Source organism: Caretta caretta, chromosome 26, assembly GCF_965140235.1.
Source record: "Caretta caretta isolate rCarCar2 chromosome 26, rCarCar1.hap1, whole genome shotgun sequence".
Taxonomy (NCBI): domain Eukaryota; kingdom Metazoa; phylum Chordata; order Testudines; family Cheloniidae; genus Caretta; species Caretta caretta.
The window spans coordinates 7726777-7746580 of NC_134231.1; the positions used below are offsets into that span (position 1 = coordinate 7726777).

The 19804-nt window shown below is 44.5% G+C and overlaps 1 protein-coding gene across 3 annotated transcripts in view; it reads left to right on the plus strand.

The window, feature by feature from the left end:
• DOCK5 (dedicator of cytokinesis 5) overlaps positions 1-19804 on the plus strand; it is a 134214-nt gene that overhangs the window by 86431 nt on the left and 27979 nt on the right. For 2 of the 3 annotated variants that reach the window (XR_012666137.1, XM_048829101.2), the window contains exons 28-40: positions 631-729; positions 4587-4681; positions 5624-5702; positions 6789-6889; positions 8245-8303; positions 10013-10167; positions 11867-11952; positions 12387-12543; positions 14709-14749; positions 14863-14953; positions 16856-16975; positions 17941-18030; positions 18862-18966. Coding sequence is in view for 1 of the 3 variants with exons in the window: in XM_048829101.2 (XP_048685058.1) it covers positions 631-729; positions 4587-4681; positions 5624-5702; positions 6789-6889; positions 8245-8303; positions 10013-10167; positions 11867-11952; positions 12387-12543; positions 14709-14749; positions 14863-14953; positions 16856-16975; positions 17941-18030; positions 18862-18966 (1278 nt within the window). In the remaining 2 variants the exon portion in view is untranslated. Of the gene's footprint in view, positions 1-630; positions 730-4586; positions 4682-5623; positions 5703-6788; positions 6890-8244; positions 8304-10012; positions 10168-11866; positions 11953-12386; positions 12712-14708; positions 14750-14862; positions 14954-16855; positions 16976-17940; positions 18031-18861; positions 18967-19804 lie in introns of those variants that run through there. The other variant, XR_012666138.1, reaches the window with a different exon arrangement.

The following is a 19804-nucleotide window of genomic DNA, read 5'->3' on the forward strand; positions in this document are numbered from 1 at the left end:
GGTCCGGTTTAAAATGGATGTAGGAGCGTTCTGCTTTGCAAACGTAACCCCTTGTAGTCTCAGCAGTCCTTGCACTAGTGATCCGATAGGAAGGGAAAACATTCCTGCCTGGGTAAGAGCATTTTTTAAAAATATTTACCAAATTGTGAGTGTCTCAGTAGCTCAGCGGGTGACAGGCCAATTTAAAAAAGAAAAAAAAAACTGCTACTTGCCTTTGTAGGAAACAAAGCGATTTCATCTTAATCTCTCGCCGTAAAAGGTGGGGTTTTTGCAAATTCCAGTCCTTGAAGGGATAAAGTCTGTCCCACCTCCTTGCCTCAGACTTAAAACTTAAACCCTATGAGAGATGATGTCCAGATTAATATGTTGGTATCACCCCACTGCTGTCCATGAAACGCTGCGGATGTTACTGATCAGGGGGGGACAATCACATTCAGTGACCTTAGTGCCTTTCTAGACCCCACATTAGCAAAATACTTAATCGGGTGCCTGATTTAAAGCAAAGGTATGATCCTTGTGAAGACTATTCCTGTGACTAAAATTAGGTACATGCTTCAGAACTGTGCTGAATTGGGGCCTTCGTGTAGAAAGATAATTGACCAAGTGCTTTTCTTGTCTTTTCCATTCCAGGGTAGTTTTGTAGCCTGCATGACAGCCATCCTGAGACAGATGGATGATTTCCACTACAACCACTACATCAGCACTTTCAAAACCAGACAGGACATTATCGTAAGTCATCTTGGCCCGGGCTACAGCCCAGTCCATGTAGTGTCCCTCTCTAATTTTATCCTATCCAGCTCTTATATTAAGTTCAGGCTCTTGCACCCATCACTGAGGAGTATGAATACCTCATATTGCAAGTGTTTGTGGAACATTCACTTCACCCCAGCTGGATACAGCGCTGCTGGCTGTTTGCTGACTTAGCAAAGCATCGGACTAGTTTGCCACGTGGCATGAAAACAGAACTTTAATGAGTACTTGTGGCACCTGAGAGACTAACCAATTTATTTGAGCATAAGCTTTCCTGAGCTACAGCTCACTTCATCGGATGCCTACTGTGGAAAGTACAGAAGACGTTTTTATACACACAAACCATGAAAAAATGGGTCATTATCACTACAAAAGGTTTTCTCTCCCCCCACCCCACTCTCCTGCTGGTAATAGCTTATCTAAAGTGATCACTCTCCTTACAATGTGTATGATAATCAAGGTGGGCCATTTCCAGCACAAATCCAGGTTTTCTCCCACCCCGATTTGGGAGATATCATAAGGAGAGTGATCACTTTAGATAAGCTATTACCAGCAGGAGAGTAGGGTGGGGGGAGAGAAAACATTTTGTAGTGATAATGACCCATTTTTTCATGGTTTGTGTGTATAAGAACTTCTTCTGTACTTTCCACAGTATGCATCCGATGAAGTGAGCTGTAGCTCAGGAAAGCTTATGCTCAAATAAATTGGTTAGTCTCTAAGGTGCCACAAGTACTCCTTTTCTTTTTACAAATAGAGACTAACACGGCTGTTACTCTGAAACAGGACTTTAATGACTCTCTAAACCTGTGTAAGTGAAGAGCTGGAAAGAAGAAGATAGACTGAATGAGGATGAGAGGACAAACAGAGGAGTTCGTTTTCCCTTCCTTTCTCTTCTGTCTCTATCCATGTGTTCTTCGCTCTCTTTTTTTCATTCTATCCTTTAAGAGCTCCGTTAAGAGCTTGGATTCCCCCTTTTTTTTTGTCTGGGCTGATGAAAAAGATGACGAGCTTGGAGCAGTATCTCTATTAATTTCCAAAAATATGCCTGTGTGTTTGTTAATAGAGCCACAGGGCATCTTGGCTGCAAAACCTGAAACCAGGGAAATTTTGGTTGATCAGGGTTCTGTTTCAAAGCCAGATGAGGTTTCTGAAAAGCTCTGTGGTTGTTGCAAACTTTTGGGGGCAGGGATTGCTCTTTGTGATGGGTTTGTATAGCACCTAGCACAGAGGGATCCATGATTTGAAGCCCCGGAGGGCACACCTCTAGTGGAATAAGGTAGGGGGCACGGCCCTGGCTGGCCCAGGTCAGCTGACTCAGGCTCATGGAGTTAGAGCAGCGGAGCTGTAAACTTCTGTGTAGACGTTCAGGCTCAGGCTGGAGTGTCCTCGAGGGTGGGTGTCAAGCATCCTTAGCCAGCATTGCATATCCATCCTCGGTGTTAAACCTGTACAATTCATGATCTTCATGTAGTTTCAGTGCAAAACCAGGTGAAACAACACTTTTGCTCTTTGATCCCCTTAGAACCTGAAACTCCAAGTAAAGGCTAAGTTTCACCTCCCACCCCCCATGCAGATCAGAACCAGAGAAAGTTATTGCACAAGCTTCTGTGGTGTGACACTGGTCTAATTGGTAGTCACAGCTCCTGGTTGCTTGTCTCTGCCTGTAGCTGTGCAGAACAACATAGTGAACTGGAACACAGGTGTGGGTAGACTTTGCATTAGGTATTTCAGAATTTATTGTAAAATGTCTGTAAACCACTCTGAATGGCAGCATGCTGCCTTTGTTTCCCTGGCTGGTTATAAGTGCGTGTGATCTGTTAAGCAACATGGCCACCTGCAGGACATAGAGATTTCTGCAACTTCATTGCCTAGACTGAAAAAGCCACTCATCTGAATAATCATAGAAGATTAGGGTTGGAAGAGACCTCAGGAGGCCATCTCGTCCAACCCCCTGCTCAAAGCAGGACCAACCCCAGCTAAATCATCCCAGTCAGGGCTTTGTCAAGCCAGGCCTTAAAATCCTCGAAGGGTGGAGATTCCACCACCTCCCTAGGTAACGCATTCCAGTGCTTCACCACCCTCCTAGTGAAAAAGTTTTTCCTAATATCCAACCTAGACCTCCTGCCCTGCAACTTGAGACCATTGCTCCTTGTTCTGTCGTCTGCCACCACTGAGAACAGCCGAGCTCCATCCTCTTTGGAACCCGCCTTCAGGTAGTTGAAGGATGGAATCAAATCCCCCTCAAGAGTTCAAATAGAACTCTTTTGAGTTAGTAACTCACCTGAGAGATTTCTGGAAGAGTATGCATTGTAAAACCTAAACACCTTGAGGGTTTTGCTAGGGCTCATCAAATGAGTAGTAGCCTTTTTCAAATGAATCAGTGGTCAGTGAATAGGGTCAGAGTCGGCTAGAAATGTTGTTGAAGAGCAGGAGTGCTAGAAGTCCTAGGAGTGTTAAAGTTAGGCACGTACTTAATGACTTTTCCGAAAACGGGGTATAAGCTTCGATCTTTGAAGCTGTCATTTGTGCTTCTCATTCATTCCATGGTTCAGTGCTTTCTGAATCATGCATTTAAATGTTCCTCTTACATTTTCAGTGCATGCACAGCCTGTGCATGTGAGACAAACCAGGAAGGTGAATTGTATAAAAACAAAGTTGGTACAAGAATACAACTTCAGGAGACACTGGTCCAAAGTGTAGGTTTGGAATCAAACTGTTACCATCCCTAAAACGTATAGAAATGTATCCATTAAATTATTTTTAAAATAATTCCAATGGCATCATGATTTATTTACAATTTTTTTAAAAAATAAGCATCCCCTTGTGGCATTTTCAGCCCAGACATTGCAATGTTGCTTCTTCAGGTTAACATGGTTAGGGGTTAATTCTAGTCTTCATGGTGCCCCTTGTCAAGCCTGAATCTTTCCATCAGGCTCTGATTTAATAATGCTTAGAGGATTTCTGCTACAGCAGTAGCAGTGTCCATTTCTCTCTCTGCATCAGTGTCACTTTCCAATTCTTTAGTGCACGCTATTCAACTCAGCAGCACATTTCTTTGCTGGTGACCTTCGGAAAGTGGTGACTTCTCGGTTGTGTGTGTGTCTGGTGCTTGAATGCGAATGTTACCTCTTAGAGCAGAAGAGAACTTATGAACATTTGAACCTCTGGAGACGGAGGTTCTTTCTTGGTCTAAAGTTAGATTTTGTCAGTATTGCTTGCACAAATCCCACTCTTCATCCTGCAACTTGGCAGAAAAGCCTCATCTAGACTAGGACTTAAGGTGTGATGGCTTTAACTTGACCGGTTTAGCTCTTGGTAAAAACTGCATGTCTTGTCTACACTAGACATTTGCTAACTTCACACCTCATCTAGTGAAAGCCTAAATGACTGGGAAATGACAACCCCTTCTATATCTATGTATATAACAAATAATGCAGCAGCCCGATGTAATGTCATCATTCATACATTCTGAAGGGAAGTATTAGGTCGAAAGACTTTGAACACCTGTTTTGCTTTTTAGTGCTCTCTGCGCATCTAGAGATTGACTTCAAACAATAAGAACAGATTTAATTGCATTAATTGAATAGATTTGTGGAGGGGATTTTTTTTTCCTCCTGTAATTTGATGGATGAGATTTCAGACATAATTTAGTTACCATGATATATGCCGCAATAAAAGACGCATTTCAAAAGGCCAGCATATTGATCTGTGATCAATGGAATCTGCAGTCACGCATGTTTGCATCCCCCACTCTTCCTCCCCCTCCCCCCCCCCGTGTTTCCATCTGATTACAGACTAATGTTCTTGGACCTTGCATGTGGCATGTTTTTGTACAGGACTTCCTGATGGAAACCTTCATCATGTTTAAGGATCTGATCGGAAAGAATGTCTATGCGAACGACTGGATGGTGATGAACATGATGCAGAGCAGGTAAACAGCCTCTACCAGAGGCTGCTACTGGTATAAGGCTCAAGTGACTTCTTCAGAACTTGTTGGCTCTGGGACTGGGGAGGTTTTGCACTAGAGCCACTGCAAGTAAATTGAGATGTACTTCCTTTAAAAGTTCATATTGGTTTAAGTTAGCTTTGACTAAAGTCCTATTGGCTGGACTTTTTTTTTTTTTTTTTTTGGATGACTTGTGAACCTGCAAACTCTTTCTTCCTCTGTCAAAAGGAGTGTTTGCAAAACTGAAAACTTCCCCCCCAGTGATTGTATTTCCCTGCCAGAGATGCCTGCTTCAATCTGAGAAGCCTCTTTATTTCAAATCTGGGGGGAGATGCATCGTCACTTGGGAAACTTAAAACTAAACTGGACAAAAGAGGATGATCATGCATGTAGGATGCTAGCCCGGTACCTGGGAAACCCAGTTCATTTCCCTCCTGTGCCACAGACTTCCTGTGTGATCTTAGGCAAGTCACTTAGCCTCTCTGTTCTTCAGTTCACCATCTGTACAATGGGGTTAATAGCACTTACCTACCTTACAGGGGTGTTGTGAGGGTAAATACATTAAAGACTGTGAGTAATTTAGAAACCACAGGCACAAGGGTCATGGAAGTGCCGAAGAGAGACAAAACACGAGCAAATATCCTCTGGAACCACACTGCATTGGTATGGGGACTAGATGACCTAATAGATCTTTTCATTTGTAACTTCCCTAAATCAGGGATACTTCTATTGCGAAACAGAGAAATAACCTTCACCTCCCACTGAGGACAGAGAATTTTGGGGAAAGAGAAGGATTACAGTACTAGAGCTGAACCTTTGAGGTCACTGGTTCGTGCCTCATCCGAGCTTGCGAAAAGGAGCCGTATATTCAGGCATGTGCTGTTTCTACTTCCATGGATGCCTCCTTATCTGTGTTTACTTTTCCAGGGTTTTCCTCCGAGCGGTGAACCAATTTACCTCGGTGCTCAACCGATTCTTTCTGGATCAAGCAAGCTTCGAACTCCAGGTGAGGATAAATTCCGTTCTGGATTCTCCTGACCGCTTTGGAACTGAGCAAGTCCAGAGAGGTGATGGGTCCCTCAACTCCCACTGGCGCCAGTTGTGTTATTGATAATGATGAGGGTGTTATTGTTCTGTCCTCTTGGTGGAAAAGTAGCATGACTTGGAAATTTCTAACCTGAGATGCTACTTGTCACATGGGGCTTGTGCTCAGCCAATGATCTGTGGAGCACGTTCTACGCTCATTCTGCATGCCATATAGCATTGATGCGCTAAAGCGGGAGTGTAAAAGTATCTCTTTCCACCCCTTACTTTTGTGTTAGGTTGACTATAGTTTACTGGCACTTTTGGAGAGATTTGATGACAAAACCCTCTTTTGAGGACGCATGGTCTTGTGGTTAATGCCCTGGACTGGGACACAGGAGTTCTGTTCAATTCCTAGTTCTGCCTCAGACTCCCTGTGTGACCTTGGGCAAGTCACTTAAACTTTCTGCTACCTCCGTTCCCCGTCTGTGATATGGAGATAATACTTCCCTATCCTCACAGAGAGACTCTGGAGCCCAAGTCATAGACTAGCACCCCACAAACACAGAACAAAAAGATGGTCTCTGCTCCAAAGAGCTTACAATCCAAGTATATGATAAGAGACAACAGGTGGAAATAGACAGATGGAAGAGCTCAAGGAATCAAAGAGACTGTATTGGTCAGCAGATAGGCCATGGTCTCAGCACACCAGCAACCTACCTGTTATGTTCTTCATGGGCATCAGGGCAAAGGAGAGCTTTAAGGAGGGATTTGGTGTATCTAGATTCATAAATAGTCTTCTGGGTGAGCATTTTAAATAGATCAGACCAAAAGGAACAAAGTTTGATGGTGCAGATTATATAGCTCTTATTTAGCTTTTACACCTGTTGACCTCCTGTGGGAATTTATTTTTTCCCATTCATTGTAATTGTGTTTCCTCATTAACACCTGACAGAGAATCTGCAGCACTGGTGATGAAGTAGCTCTCTTGTGCTGTGTGTTTCTGTTCCTTTGTGGTTTTCCTTTCTTTAATCAGTTTTTCCCCCTCTCCTCCCCTCCACCCCCACAGCTCTGGAACAATTACTTCCACTTGGCAGTAGCTTTTCTCACTCACGAATCCCTCCAGCTGGAGAACTTCTCACAGGCCAAACGCAACAAAATTATCAAGAAGTAAGTTCACATTTAAATGTGGTCAGGTCGTCTTACTCTTAGAAAATTAAACCCAGTCTTTATATTGTGCTCATCTCGTGGGGCACAGCTGGTACAATCCCTGGATATGTCCGGACTGCAGTCACAGTGCGCGACTCTAGCTCCTGTAGATGTACCTGGGTGGCTTTTAATCTGGTTAGCTCGGGTACTGGAGCAGTGAAGCTGTGGCAACATGGGTTTCCGTGCAGACTAGCCACCCAAGTAAGTACACAGGGCTCTGGGTGGGCTTGTACATCCTCTGCTGAAGCCGTTGGTTGCAGTGTAGACATACTGTGCATGTGGGCTCTCTGTGACAGGACAGTTTGTGGGCAGTCCAGACAATGGGCTCTGCATGTTTGGGTTGAGTTTAAACACGTGAGTGGTTTGGTTAATTCTCAAACAGAAGTTGCTGCTTCTTTAAGGTCCGAGATAGAAGGTTTTCCTCAGCCGAAGTCCTCAAAGTAAGGAATTACTGGCTTCCCCAGCCGTAATGCAAGACAAGTGAGCAATAACCAGCTCATCCCTCCAGCATTAAGACGTCTTCTTCTCAAAGCTCCATTTCCTGTCGTCTCAGTATTGCCAATCCCAAGTGTACAAAAATCCTGAGTCAGGCCCCCCAAAATCATGATGTGGGCTTCAAAATCTTGAAAAAAGGGAAGGTGCCACGGCATCCGCAAGCCCCTGCTGGAGTCCCAGCACTGTGGGCTGAGTGGGGGGAGGCTGTGGGCAGGGCAGCAGCGAGGAGGCACGTCCCAGGACTTCCTCCCCTGGCTGCAGCCCCACAAACCTGCCTTCCACTTACTGGTAAGCTCCAGAGAATAGCAACTGTTTGCTGGGAACCGAGAGGTTGCAAATAAGGGGAATCCACTGCAATCCCATTCATAAAATTATCAAGTGCCTTCTTAAAACTAGTTCGGTTTCTTGGCCCTACTCCTGCCATTGGTCAGCTTTTGCAGAACCTCACTCCTCTGGTTAGAAACCTTCTTCTAATTTCCAGCCTAAACTTATTCATGGTCATCTTATCACGATATGTTCTTGGGCCAACATAATCCTTCATCTTAAATATCTCTTCTCCCTCCCTAGTGTTTGCCCCCCCTGAAGATATCTGGTGTCCACTCACCTCTTGGCAGATTGGTGGTAGGGAGGAGCTTGGCCTTCAGTTTTTGAACTCTTTACCCTAGATGCCCAATATTCAGGGCTACATTTTTTAAAAGGGCAGGCTAGTAGATTGTGCAGCTGGGCTGTTACATTTCCCTGGCAGTTTAACAAGGCAAATTTCAATACATGCATTTTTTCTTTTACCTTCTTCTCTCGTTTAATATTTTTTCCCTTTCTAGATATGGGGACATGAGGAAAGAGATTGGCTTCAAAATAAGGGATATGTGGTATAACCTGGGTGAGTTCCCTATCTGTACAGTTCACAATAGTATGTATGTTCTACCTCCAAAACTGGATTTCAGTTCTTCTGTGAGATGGGGCTCTGCAGTCCATCCGCTTCGTGCCTGGTAACTCTTGCATGCTGCTAGAGCTCCACCGAAGCTGTGGACCCCCAGGATTAGCTGTCCCGTTCTGGGACTATGTGACAGTGAAAGCAAGTAACACAGAGACTTTGCCAAGGAATTTCTAAACCAGTCACGCTTTACTCACAGACACGGCACAAGAGAGATACAGATCTATGGAAAAACAACAAAACCTGCATGCAAATCCCTGCTTCAGTTTCCTTACCCCTCTGAGAGCCCTTTAGTTTTTGGTCAGTGTCTTATAGGGAGTGCAGGAGCCTTCTTCCTCAACTCCTCTTCCTCCTGCACAGCCTTGCCTTCTTCTGATCTTCTTTCTCTTGATGGAGAGAGTCTCACGTTTTAACATTTGAATCACTTTGTCTCTCCCAGTCCTTCTGTTGTTGCTTTTTAACTTCTCCACTCTTCTGAGCTGCCCCCTCCTCCAGCCCCAGTTAAAAGCAGTTAGCAATTTGTTCGCTTTTGGCTGGTAGCGCCCATTGTGCTGCTAGGGCAAGATTATTCAATTGTCAGTGGTCCTGAAGGACTGTCCAGCTCAGGGGCAGACACCCAGGTGCCGGTACCCTTTCCCTTAACACCAGAGGCTGGTGCACAGACACGATCATACAATCCAGTCAGTAGCGTTAATTCCCACAAACAGATTCCCAAACCGTCACACCATATAAAACTTGAGAGTGGGATTTTCAAGAGAGACTCAAAAAGAAAAGTTTCAGAGGAACAGCCGTGTTAGTCTGTATTCGCAAAAAGAAAAGGAGGACTTGGGGCACCTTAGAGACTAACCAATTTATTTGAGCATAAGCTTTCGTGAGCTACAGCTCACTTCATCGGATGCATACCGTGGAAACTGCAGAAGACATTATATACACAGAGACCATGAAACAATACCTCCTCCCACCCCACTCTCCTGCTGGTAATAGCCCATCCAAAGTGACCACTCTCTTCACAATGTGTATGATGATCAAGGTGGGCCATTTCCTGCGAGAGAACCTGGATTTGTGCAGGAAATGGCCCACCTTGATTATCATACACATTGTGAAGAGAGTGGTCACTTTGGATGGGCTATTACCAGCAGGAGAGTGAGTTTGTGTGTGGGGGGGCGGAGGGTGAGAGAACCTGGATTTGTGCTGGAAATGGCCCAACTTGATGATCACTTTAGATAAGCTATTACCAGCAGGACAGTGGGGTGGGAGGAGGTATTGCTTCATGATCTCTGTGTGTATATAATGTCTTCTGCAGTTTCCACCGTATGCATCCGATGAAGTGAGCTGTAGCTCACGAAAGCTCATGCTCAAATAAATTGGTTAGTCTCTAAGGTGCCACAAGTACTCCTTTTCTTTTTGCGAATACAGACTAACACGGCTGTTACTCTGAAGAGAGACTCAGTGATTTAGGAGCACAAATGGCAGCGGGGCATAAAACTGCACCATTAATGGGTGTCACCCGCTTTGAGAACTTCACTGGCGCGGAATGTGTGCACTGTCTTCTCGTTACCTTGAAATGACTAATGTGCTCCCAGATACAGCCACCTGCCTTCAAGCAGCTGCGTTCCACTGAGCAGAGGCTGGGTCTAATCTTCTCTCTGTCACAGGCCCCCATAAAATCAAGTTCATCCCATCGATGGTGGGTCCAATCCTGGAGGTGACCTTGACACCTGAGTCCGAGCTGCGGAAAGCTGCCATTCCCATCTTCTTTGACATGATGCAGTGCGAGTTCAACTTCAGTGGGAACAGAAACTTTCATATGGTGAGGGACCGTGGAATCGTCGGCACTGACGTTTCATGCCGTGTGTTGGGCAAGTAGGAAAAAAGCAAATAAAGGAGTTTCCTTTAAAAAAAAAAAAAAAAAAAAAAAGTGCACACAAAGCACTGTGGGAAGTCTATTGTAAGGCCGTTTTATGTGGTAAATGTAGCAGGAGACTGCAAGTCTGGATTCTTGTGTTCTGTTACTGACTGTGTTGCTGTGTAGCCTCGGGCAAGTCACTTCACTTCTCTGTGCCTCAGTTTCCCCATCTGTAAAAATAGGTGAATACCCATCGCACAATTGCAAAGGGATTTGAGATCCTTGGATCAAAAGGTGCATTATAAACTAGTATTTACTGTTTATCTATATAGTGTTGTTTATTTGTATTACCATAGCACCTAGCAGCCCTAGTCCTAGACCAGAGCCGCACTGAACTAGGTGCTGTACAAACAACAGAACCAAATGGTGGTCCTTGTCCCCGGGGTCTTGCAACCTACATAGCAATAATTCTCTGAGGGTAACTTCTTGGTTGCACATATTAAGTTGTTCTGATCTATGGAGCAGTTAACATCCTTAATAACCGCTTCGAAAAACTTTAGCCCTCACAATTTCCCCCACTTTATTGTGGCTGTGGTACAGAGAGGGGAAGTGACTGGCTTGAGTTTACCCAACATCTGGGGCAGAACTGAGACTCGAACGCAGGTCTCCGACACACAACTCTGGGCTACTTCCACTGGACTTCTCGCTGTATTGCTAGCCTGAAAACGCTGGTAGGGAAGGAAGAAAGAGAGGTTCTTTGCTTGGTGCCCAGTTATCCCTTCAACTCTAGCAACTGCCACTCAGAACTTTTCTTCCCACGTTCCTCGGGGGATGCCAGTCATTAGCATCACAGCCAGTAGGTAGGGGACACTCCAGTGACACTATGGTCGTTCTTCTCCCTGAAGACATTTGAAATCATCCATCCTTGGCGTTCTGCCTTTCAGACACACAAGACTGTTGTCACAATGTGATGCCTGTGTCCCTTTGCACCAACCCTTCCCTGCTTGGATCTCAGTTTAAATACTCAGAGGGGATCTTATTTTCCTCTGGGTCATCAGCCTTTGGCATTGTCTGCCCCGAGATGTGCTTGGATTGCTGGAGCGTATGGGAATTGCTTGAATGCTATGGGATGTTGGGGCATGAATGTTTAATACTGGTTATAGACACACCCTGGTATCTTGGGGCTTGAATTGCTTACTACTGGGATGCTGGTTCCAAGAACACCAGTGGTAGCCTGGGGTATGATTGGGATTATATGCTTGATCAGGGTCACTCCTGCTCACACGTACACAAAATCAACCTGATCATCAAATCTGTGGCTGGCAAGAAATTTCCCCCTCTACCATATTAGCAGGGGCCTTGATGGGGGCTTTGCCCTTTCTCAGGAGAGAATAGGGAATCATCCATTAGGATCAGGGAGATATATCCCAGATGATCAATTTCCTGTGACTTCTGGTTTGAGCAGGGGAGCTGTTCACATTGTCTGGCTCCTTCCCCGTCTTCTCTGTCTTTTCCTTGGGTAAAATCATCCTCCAGTTTGGCCAATTAGATCAGTGCCCCATCATGGGGCAATTCAGAAATTCCTCCTGCAAACACATCTGGGCTTTATTCCAAGTGCTCAGGATTTGTTCTGGTTTTGGATTTTTGTGTGTGTCTTTTTTAGCTTGAAAACGAGTTGATAACCAAACTGGACCAGGAAGTGGAAGGGGGCCGAGGGGACGAGCAATACAAGGCCTTGCTGGAGAAACTGTAAGTGTCTGAAACACACTCGGAAGAACACTAAAAAATCCTAATTCGCTACTTCAGATGATTGAGTAACATAGAGAAGGCGCAACCTGCAGTGATCTCAATATGAATTGGCTGCTGCCAAGATGGACTGATTGGCTTAAAATTATACCTTTGTTGTTGTTTTGCATCACAGCAGCACCTACAGGCTCCAAATGAGATCAGGGAGCCCGTGTGTTAGGTGCTGTACAGCTTCTAGCTTCCTGATGAGCAAAGCAGAGTAGCGAAAAGCCTCTTTCATGAACATCCATGTGTTTCCGTTAGAGCCTTTTGGCCCAGTGACTTAGGAATGATGATCATAAAGTTCTGTTAACAGCAGAAGCACCGTCCAGAACTTGAATGGAATCTCTCTTTTCTTCTGTATTTCTCTGTTCTTTCCTCGGGCGATATGCCTGCAGCCTTTTGGAGCACTGCCGGAAGCACAAATACCTGTCGAGTTCTGGAGAAGTGTTTGCTTTGCTGGTCAGCAGCCTGCTTGAAAATCTCTTGGACTACAGGACCATCATGCACGATGAAAGCAAGGAGAACCGTATGAGCTGCACTGTCAATGTGCTGGTAGGAGGGGAGGCCTCTGGTGCTAATTTACTGACTTGCTTTTAACATAATCATTGGACAGACTTGGTATTTCCAGAGTGCGGGTGCCAGGCTTAGCTTGCACCTGAGATTCACCCTGAAAAATGATTCATTCCTGAATCTCCAGGAAAAAACAGGAGAACATGAAAGGTAGGAATCCTTAAGACAAGATTAAATATCTTTCTAAAAGACATGTTTTAATCAAGCCTCTGGGAGAAATTCCACAGCCTGCAAATCCAGGAGGTCAGACTAGATGATCACAGTGGTCCCTGAGGCCATGTCTGCACTTACAGGCTTACAGCGACACAGCTGAATCGACACACCTGTGCCGCTGTAAAAATTCTCTTGTCTTATGCCGACGGGAGAGAGTTCTGCCAACAACATAATAAAACCAGCCCAACGAGCAGCGGTAACTATGTCGGCGGGAAAGCATCACGTCGTGCACGTGAGCGCGTATGCTGGCAAAACTTACGTCAGTCGGGGGGGGAGAGGGGAGTTGTTTTTTTCATGCCCCTGAGCGACCAAAGTTTTGTTCACGTAAGTGCTATAGGGTAGACATGGCCTTAGTCTGTGACTCGATTTTCAAAAAGGCCCAGTCTTAGCCTAACTCTGCTCCCGTTGATGGTAATGTTTTACTGTGGGCTTCAGCACAGGTGGAGCTAGGCCAAATCGGAGCACATCTGAAAATGCCACTCTTAGCTTTCAGTGACCTGGCTTTGGTCTGCCTACTTCAGGGGAGGTTCTGGCAGGACTGACTGAGCCAACTCTGAGCAGAGTACGGCAAGCCTAATTGAAGATGGCGCTAATTTGGGAAGCCAGCCCCAACGCTGAGTGAAAACTAAGATGTGCATGTTGAGGCTGGCACCCCAAAGCTAAGCTAAGCGACGCTCAGTGTTTTAGGTTGGTTTGTTCTGCAGGTGGGGCAGCTGTGATCAGCTGAGCAGTCTACAGATGAGGAAGTTGTGATCTGGCTGCTGATCCGACAAAAAAACACCATTAGAATAGCCTCTCCAACGGTGTTTGGGGTACCTCTACCGGAGTTTGGGTACTCAGAAACAGCAGTGATCATAGAAAATTATTGGTTGAGGGAAGATAACCAAATGTTCTGAACCCCTGAAAAACGATTCAGGCTCAAATGTAGGGCTCTTAACCGCATTTGAACCGGATCATCTGTTCTTACTAACATTATTTGCTGGGATTGAAATGTTCTCGTATGCCACTTTATTGCTCTGTTTCTAGCTAAAGTTGGGCACAAAGCAAACTGTCGGCGACAAGCAGCTGCGAACTTTAGAGGGGTTTGTCATCCAACTCAGATACAGATTTCATGGCTAACCCTCATTTCCATAATACAGCAAGCCCTGGATTCCATATCCTCAGAAACTGAGGCGAGGATGGTGATGCCTAGTGAGTGGAGCCAAGGGTCAGAGCTGGAGTCAGGAATGAAGAGCTAGAACAAGGCAGGAGTAGGTCTTGGAGCAAGGCTGGAGCTGGCTGCGCCTGTGGACTCTGTCACTATGAGTCAGAGGAGAGTTCTAAGCCATGAAGCGACGTTGAGAAGACTGAGCTGCTGTTTCTCCTGTGAGGCTTATATCTGTGCTCTGAGAGTCACCAGACCAGCTCTTGGCTTGGCTGGGGCCTATCGCAAGAACGACTCATCCCTGCATGTGGCTTAGTTCAGAGACCACTCTTCACCTCGCACTTATCACTCGCAAATTGATCGGGGTTAGAATTTAAGCTTGGCTCCTTGACCCTCTCTCAGCTGCCAGTCTCTTTATGGGTTACAGAAGTCTGCCTGAGATCACACATGTCTTACAGAGAGGAAGGATGGTCCGGTGCTTAGGCCACTAGCCTAGGACTTGGGAAATTTACATTTAACTCCTCTGCCACAGATTACCTGTGTGATCTTGGCCAAGTCACTTAGCCTCTCCGTGCCTTAGTTCCCCATCTAGGGATAATAGCGTTTCCCTACCTCACTGGGGGGTTGTGAGGATAAATACATTGAAGATTGTGAGGTGCTCAGGTGCCGTGGTAATGGAGGTCAGATAAGTACCTAAGATTGATAGCCCTAAACAGGTAATTTACCTGACTCTGTGTGAATTCAGTAGTTTTTACACCAGCTTGATAACTGTGTGTTATTTTCTCGGCAGAATTTTTATAAGGAGAAGAAACGGGAGGACATATACATCAGGCAAGTTGGCTGCCTCCAGAATTGCATATAGAAATGTTTTATTCTCACTGCTTTTGGGTGCCTCCGTTCAGGAGCCTTCAGATCAAATCCCTGTTTGCTTCTCATTCATCTAGGTATCTGTATAAACTTCGGGACCTACACAGGGACTGTGAGAACTTCACAGAGGCAGCATACACTCTGCTTCTCCATGCAGAACTCCTTAAGGTGACTCATTAGAGGCAATTTTAGTATTTTTACAGGGTTTGTGGAATTTCAGCTTGACAAAGACGACCAAACAATGCAGAATAATAAATCTGTGTGATTTTTAACCTGAAAAGCTTGCCAAGGACTTGAATAGTTTTGCAAGTTGCACATCAGGTATAAACTGGGTAGTTGATGAAAGCAGCAGAGTAATGTAACTTGCACCGATTTGGCATGCAATCCTGCAAATCTTTGTTTGGGTAGGATGGTCTAGTGGGTAAAGCACTGGACTGGGAGTCAGGAGATTTGTGTCCTATTACTGGCTCTGTCACTGCTGTGTGATCTTACCAAGACACTTTACTTCTCTGAGTGCCTGTTCCCCGTCTTCAAACTGGGGATAATGATCATAGAAACATAGGACAGGAAGGGACCTGGACCTCTCGTCTGTACCCGGTCATCTTGTCCATCCCCCTGTACTGAGCAGGACCAAGTATATCCGCTGCATCCCTGACAAGTGTTTGTCTATTCTGTTCTTAAATACCTACAATGACGGGGATTCCACAGCCTCCCTGGATACCCTGTTACAGTGCTTTTAACTATCCTTAGAGTTAGAACGTTTTCATAGAACTGTGGGACTTGAAGGGTCATCTAGTCCAGTCCCCTGCACTCAAGGTAGGACTAACTATTGTCTAAACCACTCCTAATATCGGACCTGAATCTCCCTTGCTGCAAACTGAGCCAGTTACTTCTTGCCTGATGGTTGGAGGACATGGAGAACAATTGATCACGGTCATGATAGACACCTTCCTTTCCAAAGTGCTCTGAGATCCACTGATGGGTAGTGTATTTTTTATTTTAGTAGTCCCATTGGCTTCGGTATGACTGCTCATGTGACTAAGGGGTTGAGGATCAGAACACTGGTGTGAAAAATGAGTGTGACTTACCATTACTTGGGCATTCTGTGGGTATGGAATTCATCCCTGGCGTAGACAAGTGCCAGGTTGCACCTATCTACAGCAGTGCTGATTTTCTTTCCAGGACTGTTGGAGATGGTCCAGGGGTAAAATGAAGTGTATTGGGCATCCAGGGTACCGCTTGCTCATAAACCTACCTGTTAATTTTTCTTCCTGCCACGCCCCCTTCCTCCCACTTGTGTATCAGTGAGGCCTAGCCTACACACAGACGTGCCCTGGTTTAATTACACCGATGCAAAATTCAGTGTGGCTACTCTTATTTTGGCTTCAGAGTGGCTTTTTGCCTTTTAGCTTGAACTTGTGCCAAAAAATCCTGTCTTGAACTGAAATAAGAGCTTCCACAGAGCCATTTGGATTTTGATTCGTTTAAAATGATACCTTAAATTACAATTCAAGGTGCGGCGCTGCGTGTAGGTAAGAAATTATGTCCATTTCACACACCCATCCGAATGTCAATTGTTTGTCAGTTACACAACTTTGTCACTTAGGCCTGATCTGTACACACACATGCGTGTGCGCACACACACACACTTGCACGGGTTTAACTAAAGGTGTGATTTCTATACCAGTTTAGTTAAACCGATGCAACTTTTGTGTGCAGACACTCTTACATCTATTTAAACCTGGCTTATGTCCGTTCAGTTTGCATCAGTAAATGTATAGGTGCTTAACCTGTATAACCAGTTTCAAACGGATAGAAGAGCATCCACAAAGGAGTTTGCATGAGTTTAACTAAATTGGTTTATGAACTGATTTAAGTTAAACCGGTGCAACTTTTGTGTGTAGACGAGGTCTTACTCCTGGGTTCTGACCATTTATTCCTGCAGTGTAACTTATACCTCCCCTTGCATTGCTGTTGAATTTGGTTCAGACACATCCACAGGAGTTGAACCCACTCACATTTGGCTCAACACGTCCCAGTTCTTTTCAACTGTTTTTTCCCTTTTCCCAGTGGTCCGATAAGCCGTGTGCTCCCCATCTGCTGCAGAGGGACAGCTACTATGTTTATTCACAACAAGAACTCAAGGAGAAACTCTACCAAGAAATCATCTCTTTCTTCGACAAGGGCAAAGTGAGTCTCTCTGCAGATCTTGAGTGGCTCTTGCAAACAAATTGATCCGGAAAGAAAGGGAAAGATGATAATCTAACAAGCCTGTGTATAAATCAAAAAGCTAGGATTTTTTCAAAGGATTCAATTGAATTTCGGTGGGAATTTGGCACTTAACTCCCTTAGATTCCTTTGAAAATCCAGTGCTCCCTGTGAGTCAAAGGTCTCATCCTGCATGATGCTGAGCACCCTCAACTCTAGAGCTGGCAGAATATCGGGGTGGGGGGTAATTACAAGTGTTTTTCCTGTCTTTCTTTTTCCCTCGACAAACATTTGTATCAATATTTTTAATGGTGAAAAGAAATTGGTTGATTGTACTGAGCTCCCATTAGCTGAATTCTTAACAGATGGCTCCCCCATTCCTTCCCCATGGTGAGTGTAACTGCCTTGGAAGAGTGGTTTCAGTGGGGGTGGCTGCTCTTCAGGGTGTGTGCTGAGAAAAGGATTTGAGCCTAAAAGGTGGTTATGAGAAGCAAAGCTTTTTTTAAAAAAAAACCACCACCATATGTTCTGCCAGCAATCTTTACCAAAAAATGCCTCATTGGTAAAAAGCTAAAACACTCAGACCTGAGGCAGCATGGTCCAGTGGGCCATTAGACATGAGTCAGAAGCCCTGGGCTCCTTTGTCTCACGATCTGACCTTGGGCATGTCACTTCCCCTCTCCATGTCTCAGTTTCCCCATCAGGGCTAGTGATACTGACCCTTCTTTGTAAATCACTTCGAGATCTACAGATGAAAAGTGCTATATAATTATCATGAACATAGTAAGAAATACAGTCTGTACAGTGTGAAGCTCTCTGGAATGTCTGATGCTTTAAGAAAGAACTACCTGAAGTCAGCTAAATTTCTTATTTACCTATGGGAGGCAATAAATGCTTTTATAATAAATGTTCTTTTTTACTGTTGTTGTTTTGTTTCTTTCCTGGAGATGTGGGAGAAAGCAATCCAGCTAAGCAAAGAGTTGGCTGACATGTACGAGAACAAAGTCTTTGATTACGAGGGGCTTAGTAATCTTTTGGTAAGGTCCCTTTTTCTGGCTTGGGTTGGCTGCTGCCTGTTTAAATGGATGTTGCTGGGTCGTTCCGGCCCAAAATATAGGTTATTATTTGTTTAAAGGTTTTTTGCAAAGCTCAATATTAAAGAGGAATATTTTCATATCTGGTTTTTTTAAACTTTCTTTTGCCATTAACATAGATAAACAGAATATATCATAGTTTAAATTATACAGGTGTTTTACCCTCCTTTACACTAATAAATTAACATTTCCATACAAGTATAATACATTTTGCTCCTACCTTTAAAACTATTTCTGTATATCTCACCAACTTATTATTGCTATAGCACCTGGCAAGCCGCACTCATGGACAGGACCCCATTGTGCCAACACAGAACAAAAAAGCTGGGTCCCTGTCCCAAAAAGCTGACTGTCTTATTTAACCTGCAAAGATATAACCAGCTGCTTGCTGTTTTGTGTCCCTGCTCCCCTTCTGCCTACGCCTGGATGTTTGACACCATTTCGTTTGGGCAGCCTCATGCCATGTTTATTTTGTGATATCTCTGAAGACAGTGCAGTCAAGAAATCTAGTGCATGAGAACCAGGAAGTGACATTGAGTATGACCAAAACCAGCCCCTATGTCAGCAAAATACAAAAGAGTGCTAACACAGGATAAGCAAACATTAAGTTGATGGTTTTTTTACAATTCTTTTGGATTTAATAATAAAAGTCATATTTCATAGATGTGTTGCTAACAGCACAGGGTGAGAAAACAACCTTGTCAATATGCCTGACAATGTCTCTGTGAGCTCAGAAATGAACACATCAAGGGTTTTCTTTTCCTTTTTTCCCAGAAAAAACGAGCCACATTTTATGAGAATATTATGAAGGCAATGAGACCTCAGCCGGAATATTTTGCTGTTGGGTATTATGGGATGGGTTTCCCCTCATTCCTCCGGGTAAGAATCCTGCAAGTGCTCAGACATTACAGTGATAGGTTCTACAGGAAACTCTAGAGGTGAGGTTTCTAGAGGCTTTTGATGCCAAATGCCTACGAATCTGAATGGCAATTGACTGTCTAAATCACTTAAGTGGTATGAAAATCTCACTGGAAATGGCCTGAATTCTCAGTTACACTCAGGCCCTTTTACTTTAGTATAAATGAGAATTCAGGACAGTTAGTTGCCCGTAGCCTGCTGGATGATCCAAGTGCTCTTACATGGACTTAGAGGGAATCTTTCATATGTTGATGTGCTCTCCACAGTCTCTTAACTGCTTATCCTAGTGATCTTCATTGTAAGAGTGGGTTTTTTTTCTTGTAAATAATTGACCCCCAGGTGCCTCCAGACTGAATCGGTCTAATTCAAGGATATGGGTCACTTCACTCTAGAAAGTTAATGAGATCTGTCAATCCCGGATGCACTGGAATGCAAAGATGCTTCCTGTTTAGGGTTGCGTTAGTGCTGGATCCACACTGTACCAATGTTCCTCAACCTGTTCAGTTTGGTGACCTGTATTTGAAGTCAAACACATTCACAGCCCCTTTACATTTATTATAAAAGTAAGGGTAACAGTTGTATTAATGCTAACAGTGATACGCCTGTATCGTTTAGAGGTGTGTGGTGTGTGTGTGTGTGTTTTTGTTTTTGAGAGGTTGACGGAGCATACCTGACCTCGAAGGGGAAGGATGTGCGGAGAGCAGGGGACTGAGATTTTCTTTGCTTTCGATTGTAATAAAATTGTCAATTCCTCATGACTTCCTCTCTTGGGGTTCACAGAATCACAGAATATCAGGGT